Source organism: Hipposideros armiger, unplaced genomic scaffold (genome assembly GCF_001890085.2).
Source record: "Hipposideros armiger isolate ML-2016 unplaced genomic scaffold, ASM189008v1 scaffold_175, whole genome shotgun sequence".
NCBI lineage: Eukaryota > Metazoa > Chordata > Mammalia > Chiroptera > Hipposideridae > Hipposideros > Hipposideros armiger.
The window spans coordinates 1,672,809-1,686,464 of NW_017731525.1; the positions used below are offsets into that span (position 1 = coordinate 1,672,809).

Consider the following 13,656-nt stretch of genomic DNA (forward strand, 5'->3'; position numbering starts at 1 on the left):
CAGTGTCACTGGCCCTGATATGTGGGATCCGAACCGGGGCCCTCTGGCGTCCCAAGCCAGTTCTTAACCATTGCGCCACTCGGCCAGCCCAAAAATGTTTACTTTTAAATTAAAATTAAAACTTAGAAATAAAACAAACTTTTCAATTGTTGCTTGACACTGAATGTTATGGAAGACTCTTCATAAGTATGATGGCCCTAATAAAGAGCAAACTGTATAATGTCAATAGTTGCCCCAAAGTAACTGGAATTTTGATCTATTAATTATGACTTGAAATAAGTAGTGGAAAATCCTCTACACATTGTCATGTTGTTATGCTATGATTTGGCTACCATTTTGGGATATAGAAAACCAGGTGACTGCTGCTTTAAATAAAAACAAACCATTTACAGTAACTTTTACAAGACAGAGACAAAGTAGACTTCCTAACTTAATAAAAATTATCTGACAATTCAAAGTAGTAAGTACATATAAACAAATTAAGTTCCTTGGAAGAGCAGCATGATACCTGGCATGGTTTTCCAGGACACGGAGTGGAGAGGAGGCAAAGCGAAGATCCCACATCTGGACCACTGGTAACCTATCATCTTCAGATGCAAGGACCATCTGAGTAGCAACATCAGGATGCCACGCCAACCCAGAGCAATGCATCTGCAGATAGTTAAGGCTCACATTTTATCAATCATATTACTTTATGAAAAGCCAAAATGAACTTAAGGAATGTGCCTTTGTTGAAACAGTGAAAAACATCAGTACAGGCTTAGTTTATTTTTAAAAAAACAAAAGTCTAAAACTATTAAATTTAATTAAACTCTTAAACAGCAGTTTTAAAAGTAAAAAGTTTAAATGTCTGTAATTCATCCAGCTGTCTGATACATAAAACCATTCTGGGCCAGAGTAATTCTATACCAAAAATATGTTTTCCTGTCAAAACTGTAACTTAGGGGGAATACTTTTATATAAATTTAAAATTTAATACTTTGAGAAAAGTGAAAATAAAGAGATAAAAGACTTTAATAACACCTTTCTTCTATTTTATCAGAAAAATCAAGATAGAATGTCTAAAGCAACAACTACCATTTAAATTTTCACATGGAAATAAATTAACATTATTATTGAGAATTACCTGGAAGTTCATATCCTACTAACAATTCCAGAAGATGACTGAAATGCCTATTGTATGTTTTATTCCACTGAAACATATTTTAAAACTCCGGATTCATTGAACAATGATACCCTGAAGAAATATTCTTCTAAATAGTTTTTTGTTGTTATTGTTGTTATTTAAAAATTATATATGTATTCTCTGATTTAGGTGAACTTGTTTTTGAAAATGTCGAACTATACGATGTAATTAAAAACAAACTAACAATACAAGGCCCTAACTGTGTCTAAATTATCTTACAACAAATGATGAAACAATACTAAGGAATTCATGAGTCGAAATTTAGTGTCCACAGGCAAGTGGGAGAAGATTACCTCACTTTAGCAGTACCAAATCAGAAGAGATGAAGCCAGGAGTTTGGAAACTACCAGTTCACAGTCATAAAATTACTAGCAGGAAAAATCTGTACAGTCTAGAGCAGGAGTCGGCAAACTGCAGCTCACGAGCCACATGCGGCTCTTTGGGTACATACATGTGGCTCTGAAGCAAAATTGAAAATGAAAATAAAACTATCATAGTTTCATTTATAAAAATTTTAAAGGATATTATTCACATAATGGTGATTTCATTTGTTTTATGGCTCTTGAATATTTTTTAAATTGTTGTGAGGGACAGGATTGACTCTTCTGTCTCAAAAGTTTGCTGACCCCTGGTCTAGAGAAAGCTAAAGATGAATCCAAATGTTGCTGTAAATGCTTTGAAACAGCTAGCAAAGCAAAACAACCAGTATATCATGGAATAAGCCCCTTGATTAACCAATCCCTCTTCATTATCAGTAACATCCAACATGGTTTACTGGGAATTTTATTATTTTTCCCCAAGAAAAAATCCTCTCATTCCAACATGATTGGTCCATGAAAAGACAGAATTTGATTTTACAGAAATCTGATTTGTTGCCAACTCTAACAAACAATACAGGCATACCTACAGCAGAAATACAACATGTTCATCACAAATCAAGCATATACTTACCCTGTTACTATGATCACTGACTTTGATTATAGGCTCATTTTTCCTAAGATCCCATACAGTGGCCCGGCCACTGGGACTGGCTGATGCTAAAATGTGCTGAACTTGTCTATTCCATGCAATGCAGCTGATATCCTCTGGGGGCTATAAGGAATAAACTATTAAAAACCATTTCTCAATTATAATCAAATTTAACTACAAAAATCTAATCCTTCTTTTTTAAAAATGGATTACTTAAAAATCTGATCTATTCATTCCAGAAATTTGCTTCGCATTCCTAAGTTCTCAACATATACAGTACAGTTTAAAGCTTAGGTATACGCATATGCCAATTCAAGTATTTTACTACCTTGTTTCATACTCTCATTCACCAGGCATTTATTAAGCTCCTGTTATAAATCAAGTACTGTTCCTTTATTCTACAAGTGCCACGAGGTAGATGATGCACCAAAGTAGATGTGAGTCAATATGACAATTAGGCAGAGCAAAAATTACAGCCTAGACGATTAGAAAAATATCTTTACAAATGGTAGATCATGTGCTATCATTATGCTATCTCACAGAATGCCAAATGTTAGGGCCCATTATAAGGGCTACTCAAATTGAGTAGTCCAGACAACATACAGAAACTCAAAGAAGCAGTGGGAGGGCTGTTCTTTCTCAACTTACTGAAAATACATAGGAAAGGGTTTGAGTTATTTTTTCTTAATTAAGTTTCCTTTCTAGTCTACGATTTATTATTCTAAGGTTGCATATTGTTAAAATACTGTATGATATAAAATACTATATTATATGAAATGCTATATCTAAGAAAATTATTAAAGACTTATCTATTTTATTCACTACTGTATGTCTAGTACATCAAACAGTCCCTGGCAGATGGCAGCAATGTATAAATATTTGCTGTTGATGAACTTATTGATACTTTGAAAAAACATATTTATTAATACTTAACTACACAGAAGGAAAATCAATGATATCTAAACACTGATTTTAAACAAATATATTTTGTGTGAAAAAAAAAACAACCCTGAAATAAATAAGTGTTGAAGAACTGATTTTGGTTCTTTTGATTGTATCAAAATCAATGTAGTTACCTGTGTTTTGGCTCCTGGTGTCATTGGAGTTGCAAAATTGTTTAGATCCCAAATGTAGATTTCAGATTCATTAGCACCAGAGGCTACCAGATTAGTCTGCAATAAGAAATAATTAATAATTAAACAGCACTTATAAAAGATCTATCAGTTTTAGGGCATACAATTTTTCTATTTAATTAAAAAAAGAAAACATGAATTCTTAAATACTACGCATAACAATCTAAAATTTAAGTAGCTTTTTAGAGAAACATATAAATTCTATTTAACTTAAAAAGATAATATGTGTACTGCATTTTAATACAAGACATTAAAAAAGTAATTACATGGATACATTCTTAAACAATCATGCAACGATATGGGTATTATCATTTGTGGTTTTGCATCTCAGGAAGGGGATCTGATTGGGGGAGACAAAAACAGATTACCAATTATCGTTTTCAGATAAATAACTGAATCCTAAAATAATGACATCTATCTCAGATGTTACTAGCTCTATCTTGGCCTGGAGCCAGACCAGATAGAGCTAATAACATTGCCTGTCTTAAACCCTTACATAATTCTACTTCATTTACACTCAACTTTGTTTCAGGTGGCAATATTTCTAGGTTATCTCTGTTGTACACCCTTACAGTCAAAAAGCCCCTAAAACTGTGATATGAAGTACAGTAAGATAATGAGTTTCGTGTATTAACCTTCATGCTTTATTGTTCACTCTCATAAATTCTTCTCTGATCAACAGAGATATAACAATGAAAATAGAGAAATTCTATGGTAATAGCCCCCAAGAATCTGTAATATGAGACACTAACTAAAAATTAGCAACTGTTCAATCCAATTAACAAAAACAAACAAACAAACAAAAAAAACACTTTCTAATCTAAAGAGTAGACACCACTGTAGAAATAAAGAAGTTTGGGGCCGGCCGAATGGTGCATTGTTTAAGAGCTGGCTTGGGACGCCAGAGGGCCCCGGTTTGGATCCCACATATGAGGGCCAGTGACACTGCCCTCTACAGCTAAGATGCTGAACAACAGCTCGCTCTGGAGTTGGGCTGCCATGAGTCGTCAGCGATGGCGTAGGCTGCAGCCCCTGCTGCAGTGGGGTGCCATGGGCTACTGTGTGTGGTCAGCAGCCAGTGTGAGCTGCCAAGAGCCGCTGTGAGCGGCTGTCCAGAAGCCGGCGACTGATCTGCCTTGCCTGGGAAGAGCACAATGATGGTGCCAACTTGGGCCAGTGAAGCAACGTCCTCCACAACTAGACTGAAGAACAAAAGGATAGCAACTTGTCTGTTCCCCTTCCCCCAATTCCCCAGCGCTGTTCCCATCCCCCAGTTCCCCAATTAAAAAAAATCTAAAAAGAAATAAAGAAGTTTGGGTTTTATATTTCTATACCCTAAGTATCTATTTATAATACCAAAAGAAACTAATTTAAACTGTCTTAAGAATATTCATTTATTGGTTGTATACTCGAGTATCCTATTAACTCAAGATCTTTATTAACCTACACATTTATAATTAATATTCAGTAATGTTTATGATGGCAACAGTAGAAAGACTCTTTAGTTGTCTATGAATTAGATTTGCACTATATTTGTGTATATTGCTAAGTATTTGATAGAGTAATCTCTTTATAATAAATATAGAATTTCTCAATTAATAAAACAGTGGATTAACTCAGACACCACAGCACCAACCTAATGCTGAACTAGCACAAACTTCTAAAAGGCAAGGTTTCCAACCTTTAGGGCTCCTAATGTTAAAAAAAAAAAAAAAGCCCAATCAGATGGTATGACACCTCTAGACTTCTCTGAATTAAACCCACCAGCTGAATCAGATCCCATCCATAGTTAGTATTCCCTCCATGGAGTTAGTATCATCTACCCTGAACCCAACTCTGAACCCTCCACTCTTCAAACAAATATCCTCACTCATCAACCAGCACAGGCACACATTTTTAGCTTTCAATTCCAAGACTGAGACATAGTAAATTCACATATTTACTTCAAATAAGTGCCACATATCTCAAGAATTATGAATAAATAGCAAAATCTAACCTGGAAAATGTTCACATCCAAGGCTCTCACTGGGCCGGAATGTTTGTCATTCTGGGCAATCACAACTTCCTTGTCTCCAGCTATAATTGTAGAAGGGTCATAAAGAATAATATTTCCATTTTCACCGCCTGCAATCAGAACTCCAGAGATATTGCCTTTGGAATCCATCCTATGAGGCCCCCAAATCAACTTGTGGTACCTTCAAAAGAAAATGAGTAAAATAACTCATTTTTGAAGTCAAATAAACGTAGAAAAGAATCTGAAACTATATATTTAATTCTTTATGTCTTCATAAATACCCCAGAAACACTGCTTCTCCTCTATTCCTGGTAACTGTGCATAACTTGGTGAAATCGCATTTTAGTTTTTATTTATACTCAAATGTGAATATTTGATTTTATAATCTTAAAGAGTAAAAAACCTCTTTTGAGGTAAGGTACAATAATGTATACTTAATTTGTGTGTCAAAAGATATGGGCTTACAAATGGTTTTAGCATTAAGAAATTGTGAGACCCTGAGCAAGTTACTTAAGTTTTCTAAGCTGCTTTTGGTTCATCTGAAAAATAGAACCAATCAACCATTTCCTTTTATTCTATTTGACTACAGAGGTACTCACCAACAAGTGGTCTGTTTAACAGTAAGGTGTTAAGGGAATCATCTGACATTTTTAAGAAAAATAATGTATTCTGACAGTAGAAAAGTGACATCAAAATTATGTCTATTATGATAAGTACCCCTACTGGTGAAGAATAAAAGATTATTGTTTGGCATGGAGATAAAATATGAAGGTGGCATGGAGGCATACGATGAGAAAAAATGGGATGGTGGTGAGAAGAAAAACTGCTAAACAAAAAGTATAGGGGTTCCTATCACAGTGGGAGGGCTCTGAAGAATGAGGGATCCCGTTAAGACTCCATGATTCTGTTAGCTAAGGTACCATCTCTTCACCAAAATCTGCCAAGCTATTGAGGCAATAAAGCAATTTTACTACTCAAATGAAAGTGTACTTTTTCTGCATTTTAACAAGGAGCAAGTACTTGGGACGGTGATCCAAACACCGCCTATATCAGAATTCAAGTCAATAAAATTCTGTGAAATACATTTTCATATATACAAGGGGTGCCAAAAATCCCCAAAAAACGTATACAAGTGGACACTTTGGTTAACGTTGCTCAAGCAGTAAGTAGTTCACCATAATCAGAAGTGTCTGGACGCTCATGGTAACCACTCTGAGCACCTCTTGTAAATGCACAAGTCAAATGTGACTTGTATTGATCTTCTGTTATCGATATATATTGAGTATTACAATTTTAATAGTTTTCCTTCCTTAAAATGTGTATACATTTTTTTGGCACCCTCTGTAGATAAGTATAAGAAAAAAAATTAAAATAACCTACCATTCCAAAATAACCACTATTAACATCTTAATATTAATTGAACTACCTTTTCTAGTTATACCTACCTTTTGAAAACAGGAGAGATAAAGGAGATAAAAAAAAGCAATTCTAATACATCATATTATAAATCATGAGAAAAAAACAGTAGAAACTAGATCCTTTCCTTCCTATTCTACACATACAGTCAGCAATAAAAAAAATAAGTTAGTAGACATAGACTCGTCTTTACTTCCATAGGAATTCGCGCATATATTTTTTTCACAAAATATTTCATACCATTGTTGGTATTCCTTGCTATTTTTAATAATGGCATGTTTATAGACAAACTAGGCATAAATCACATCATATAAACATCATTATGTAAATTTAAGTTTGAATCTCATACCTGTGAGAAGAAGAGAAAGTGGCACAAGATTTCATATCCAAGGATGGATCAGATAAGTCTAATTCAAATATCTCAAGGGAAGCATTGGTACTAAATGTTGCATCCAATTGCTGAGCAGATGTTCCTATAGAAAATACATTTATGGTAACTATGCATGCAAAAATAAAAGACTCAGAGAAAACCATACAAAATAGAAACTAAATGCATGTTTTTCAATTATCTTACTCATGAGTGCTATACTAGTGGCTGAAATCTCAGCACATATGCCACTGAGCAGATGCTTAAATTACTACAGCAATGAGATCCTAACACAGGGCTCGGAGAAGAGGTTTGCTAAGAGTGGGTAGTACATATAATCTTTTAAGCCTATTGATATTTTAAAAGCTCTTTGTAAAAACAGTCCCATGATTTACTATATCTGCTTATAGTCACAAATGATATAACCAACTCTGCCTATATAAAAATGCTAGCATCAAAACAGTTGATTCATTCATTCGAATTGATATTTATTAACTATTTTTTACATTATCTATTGTGCTTAATACTGGGAGAATAAAGATAAAACTTATGAAGTGGGGAAGATACTATAAATATAATGTATCATGATTAATGCTATGATGTACAGGGTGCCATGGGAACACAGAGGAAGGTCACTGAACTCAGCTGACAGGAAAAAGGGACGTATCTCACCAGGGAAGGAGAGGCTTTCTAGAAATGAAGCTTGAACAGAATCTTAAAGAACAGGTATAAATAAATCAGATGTGGAAGATAAGAAATTTGGTGACTCACACTATTTTTGTCTGTTGAACTTACCAGTAGCTAGGTAAATGGGATGATTCTGGGCAGGGCTCCATGCCTGCATGGCGGTACGATCTACTTCCTTTAACTTCATCCTGCTAAAGAGAGTATTTTACATAGAAATATGCTGAACATGTAACATATGAATATTCTGGACAAACCACTATATCATGCCTGAATGCCAATAAATCAAATTAGGTATCGTGTTGGGAACGCTCAATACTAGAAAGAGAAACTTATTAAATTATTCTGAGACAAATACAGGGCTGTTTTAATTGTTTCCAGATTATAGTCCTGAAAAATCAGTCTAGAAAAAAGCCTGCTACACTATCCGCTTCTCAGACAAGGGTGGTTGGCAGCGTATCAGGGGTAAACAAAGGCACATACAATAGAAAACAAGGTGTATCTTCCTGCAGCAGGATCACTCCATGATAAGGGCAGTTTCTAAAACTGGTTTTAAATTAAATCAGACTAACAATAAAGAAGAACATAGTAAGCACACAGATTTTAAAGATAAAGCAGGAATTTTTTAAAAACTGGTCACTCCAAGCTATAATCCCATACTACTAGTTTATATATTCTCTCTGTTAAAGTTACTTTGGGTAGAAAAATTCAGGAAGTACTGTGCTATAGATGTAAAAAAAAAAATCTTTGTTATTTTACATAAATGTATTCACATGGCACAATATTCCACCATAAGATGTACCATAATTTAATTACTTGGCCTGCTACTGAGGAAACATCTGAGTTGTTTCTAATCTTTTGCTAGTTTTGCAAACAATGCTGAAATAAATGGCCATATGTACATATTATTTCATTCAGGGGCAAGGGCTGCTATAAATTTCTAGAAGTAAAGCTGATGGGTTAAAGGTTAAATGCAATTTTAATTTTGATGGATATTGCCATGTTGTCCTCCATGGCAGCTGCACCTTTTCACATTTCCGGGAGTAATACATGAGTAGCTGCTGCCTTACGGTCTTACTAGAGTTAACACTTTTTTTTTGGTAACAGATTTTTTACCAACACGATTGATAAGTGAAAAACGTTAGCTCTGTATAGTTATAATTTGCATTTCACATACTATAATGTTGAACATCTTTTGTATAGGTTTTGAGACTTCCATATTTCCTTCTGTCACCTTTTCTGTCCATTCGTATTCATATCACTTGTCTATTTTTCTATTTGGTTGGCAGACTTTATCTTCTAATTTTGTTTATATATATATATATATATATATATATATATATATATTATTGCCTTTCGCAAGCTTTTTACTTAAAAAAAAATAATTTTACTTATTAGAATAGTTTGGGTTCACAAAACAATTGAGTGAAAAGTATATAAAATTCCCATGTACTTCCCCCTCACCCCTCAACCCACAGCCTCTCCTACCATCAAAATCCTGCACCACAGCGGTCCATCTGTTATGACTGATGAACCAACACTGACTGACACATCATCATCGTCCAAAGTCCACAGTTTACATTAGGGTTCACTCTGTGTTGCATATTCCATGTGTTTTGACTAATGTATAATGATGACACGTATTCACCAGAAGTTTCAGTATCATTGAGAAGTTTCCGTCCTAAAAATTCTCTGCGCTCCACTTATTCATCCCTCTCTCTCAGTCTCTCCTCCTTCCCTCCTGGCAACCAATGGTGTTTTTACTGTCTTCATAGTTTTGCCTTTTGCAAAATGTCATTTAATTATAATCACACAATATGTAACCTTTTCAAATTGGCTTCTTTCACTTACCAATAGGCATTTAAGTTTCCTCCAAGTCTTTTTGTGATTTGATAGCTCATTTCTTTTTAGCACTGAACAATACTCCATTGTATGGATGTACCATAATTTTTATTTTTTTATAGTCAAAATAATCGCTTTTAAAAAAATGTTTTCTGAAATTTGATTAGTTAGAAAGGCCTTGGGCATGCTAAGATTATGAAGAAATTTACCCATATTTTTCTTCTAACAAATTCATTTATGGCTCATTCTTTTATGTTTAAAATGAAAAATGTGGGTAACATTTTAATAGTATGTTAATTAGTTCCAAATTACAATGGAAATCTTATAGCAGTGAAATATGACATCCACATGAATTTGAAATAAATTTATTATGATCAGTATTATCACAATGAATACAAAAAGAATTATTAATGGTGAAGGACCAAAAGTATTACCAGGAATATAATAAAACAGCAATAAAAAGCTGAAAGTTTTCAGTCACATCATCAACTAGAAATAAGCACTATAACTCTGGATAACACTATATTTATATGTATCATTAGTGGCCAGAAATCAAGTGACAATAAATACAAATTGAAAAAAATGTGTTAAGTATCTTTCCAGTAATGTGCAAAACTATGTGTTTTACACATCAATATATTACTCTGACATGTATGAATTAGCTACTAAATAAATACTAGATTAAAAACTATGGCTTGGGCCGGCCAAGTGGTGCATTGGTTAAGAGCTGGCTGGGGACACCAGCTCTCAGCAGCAGGGCCCTGGTTCTGATCCCACATGAGGGCCAGTGAAACTGCCCTCTACAGCTAAGATGGTGAGCAGTAGCTCGACCTGGAGCTGGGCTGCCATGAGTCGCTGGCGATGGCGTAGGCTGCAGCCCCTGCTGCAGTGGGCTGCCATAAGCTACGGTGTGTGGCCGGCAGCCGGTGTGAGCTGCCAAGAGCCTCTGTGAGTGGCTGTCCAGAAGCCGGAGACTGATCTGCCTCACCCGGGAAGAATGCAATGATGATACCAACATGGGCCAGTGAAGCGATGTCCTCCACAACTAGACTGAAGAACAAAAGGACAGCAACTGCTCTGTTCCCCTTCCCCGATTCCCCAGCACTGTTCCCCTCCCTCAATTACCCAATAAAATCTTTAAAAAACAAACAAACAAAAACCTATGGCTTATTCTTTATGTTTAAATTTTGACTCACATGGAATATATCCTGGTATACGTGATATGTTCAGGTTTTTTTTTCTTATTACTCCAAAGCCATTTATTGAAAAGTCTTTTTCCTACTGAGTTCAGATATCACCTTTATTATGTACTAAATTCCTGTAATTAGGTTTATTTCTAGATTTACTATTTAGGTTTATATTCCTGTAGTTATTGGATGTAGCTTAGGGTTTACTTCCTATATATATTTAGGCTTATTTCTGGATTTCCATTCCTTACATCCATTTGTTTATTTACATGTTACGCACTCCACTGTTTTAAATACTGAGACTTTATATGAGTGTGATTTCAATAACTTCTATCTACTGCTTTCCCCTTACCTTATTTTCCTTCTTATTACTGTTTATTTTACTATATAAACTTTAGAATAGTTTCTATCAATTGCAGAAAAAAGAGAATGTATTTTTATTGCGTCTGAATCAAATAATATATGGAGAATTAACACAATGTTGAATCTTCCTATTGAGAATATGGTGTCTTTTGATTTGTCTTTTTTTTTTCAGTATTAAAAATTCTTTGGGGGGCCGTCCGAGTGGTGCGATGGTTAAGAACTGGTTTGGGATGCCAGAGGGCCCTGGTTTGGATCCCACATATGAGGGCCAGTGACACTGCCCTCCACAGCTGAGATGCTGAACAACAGCTCAACCTGGAGCTGAGCTGCCGTGAGTCGCCGGCCACGGCATAGGCTGCAGCCCCTGTAGCAGTGGGTTGCCATGGGCTACCGTATGTAGCCAGCAGCCAGTGTGAGCGGCCAGCAGCCGCAGTGAGCGGCCGTCCAGAGGCCAGCGACTGATCTGCCTCACTCGGGAGGAGCGCAGTGATGGTGCCAACTTGGGCCAGTGAAGCAACGTCCTCCACAACCAGACTGAAGAACAAAGTGACAGCAACTTGTCTGTTCCCCTTCCCCAATTCCCCAGCGCTGTTCCCATCCCCCCAACCCCCCAATAAAAATCTTTTAAAAAAAAATTTTTTTTTTACATATTGGGCTTGCTTATTCCTAAATATTTTATCTTTTGGTTTGTTCATAAATGTGGCCTTTTTTTCTTCTGATATATTGCCTATCTGCTTGTTATTGTTATATGAAGACTAACAATTTCTTAATATTAATTGTGCATCCTGTTCTCTTATTGAATTCTCTTTTTGGAGTAGTTTTTCAGTAGGTTCTGTTAGGTTTTCCATGTATACACCCATATCATGTGTCAAAAGCGACAGTTACCTCACCTCTTTGTCTCAGAGCTAGTCTTCTAAATTTATTTTTCTTGTTTCAGTTGGCTAGTATTTGTAATACCATATTAAACAGTAGTGATAACAGTGAGATTTCTTGTCTTGTTCTTTTCTTTAGTGAAAAAGTGTACTGTATCACCATTGAGCATGATTTGGAGATTTGAGATATGCATACATATGTATAGATATAAGTGTATATAATGTAAGGAAATAGCCATTGATTACTGTTTTACTGAATTCTATTTATAAATATTGGGTGTTGAATTTTGTCGAGTGCTTTTCATCAGGTAATTGGAGATGACCATATGATTTTTCACCTTAGGCCTATCAATAAAAACAAATTATACTAATCATAAACCATCTTCCCATATTCTAAATAAACTTCTCTTGATCATGATATATTATAATGTGCTGCTAGATTCCATTTGTTTAAGAGTTTTGCTTCTACAGTCATAGTGAGATTTATTCTTTTGTGTTTTCTTTTTTTTCTATTAGTTTCAGGTGCACAAAACAACATAGTGATTATACATTTACACACCTCACAAAGTGATAGCCCTAACAAGTCTACTATCCATCTGACACCATACATAGTTATTATAATACATTGACTATATTCCCTATACTGTATTTTACATTCTAAATATATAAATATATATTTTTAATTACAGTTGAAATTCATACTATTTTATATTAGTTTCAGGTATACAGCATAGTAGTTAGGCATTTATATAATTTATGAAGTAATCCACCCAATAAGTTTAGTACCCATCTGACACTATACATAGTTTTTAAAATATTGACTATATTCCCCATACTGTACTTCCCATCCCTGTAACTATTTTGTAACTAATAATTTGTACTTCCTAATCCTTTCACCTTTCTCCCCCAGCCCTCCAACCCCCTTCCATCCAGCAACCATCAGTTTGTTCTCTGCTATGAGTGTTTGTTTGTTCATTTTTTTCTGTTCTTTAGATTTCACATATAAGTGAGATCATGTGTTATTTCTTTCTCAGTATGACATTTCAATTAACATAATACCCTCTAGGTCCACCCATGTTGTTGCAAATGTTAAGATTTCATTCCTTTTTATGGCAGAGTAATATTTCATTGTATATATGTACCACAATTTCTTTATCCAATGGTCTATTGATGGGTATTTCAATTGTTTCCATATCTTGGCTATTACAAACAGTGCTGCAGTAAACATAGGAGTGCATATATCTTTTCAAATTAGTGTTTTGGATTTCTTTGGATAAATACCCAGGAGTGGAATTGCTGGATAATAAGATAGGTTTATTTTTAATTTTTTGAAATTAAATTTGTTTTCCACAGTGGCTGCACCAATTTGCAATCCCATGAACAGTATACAAGGGCTCCCTTTTCTCCACATCATCACCAACATCTGTTATTTGTTAATTTATTGATGATGGCCATTCTGATGGTATGAGGTGATGTATCATTGTGGTTTTAATTTGCATTTCATTTCTCTGATGATTAGTGACATTGAGCATCTTTTCATATGTCTGCTGGCCACCTTTATGTCCTCTTTGGAGAAATGTCTATTCAGGTCCTCTGTACATTTTTCAATTGGATTTGTTGTTT

The 13,656-nt window shown here is 34.9% G+C and overlaps 1 protein-coding gene across 1 annotated transcript in view; it reads right to left on the reverse strand.

Annotated features, from left to right (window-relative positions):
• SEC31A (SEC31 homolog A, COPII component) overlaps positions 1 to 13,656 on the reverse strand; it is a 71,724-nt gene that overhangs the window by 52,252 nt on the left and 5,816 nt on the right. Inside the window, exons 2-7 of the mRNA XM_019652181.1 lie at positions 7,881 to 7,963; positions 7,068 to 7,191; positions 5,285 to 5,483; positions 3,232 to 3,327; positions 2,138 to 2,278; positions 391 to 651 (exon numbers count right to left, since the gene is read on the reverse strand). Coding sequence (XP_019507726.1) covers positions 391 to 651; positions 2,138 to 2,278; positions 3,232 to 3,327; positions 5,285 to 5,483; positions 7,068 to 7,191; positions 7,881 to 7,959 — 900 coding nt within the window. The 5' untranslated portion in view covers positions 7,960 to 7,963. The remainder of the gene's footprint in view (positions 1 to 390; positions 652 to 2,137; positions 2,279 to 3,231; positions 3,328 to 5,284; positions 5,484 to 7,067; positions 7,192 to 7,880; positions 7,964 to 13,656) is intronic.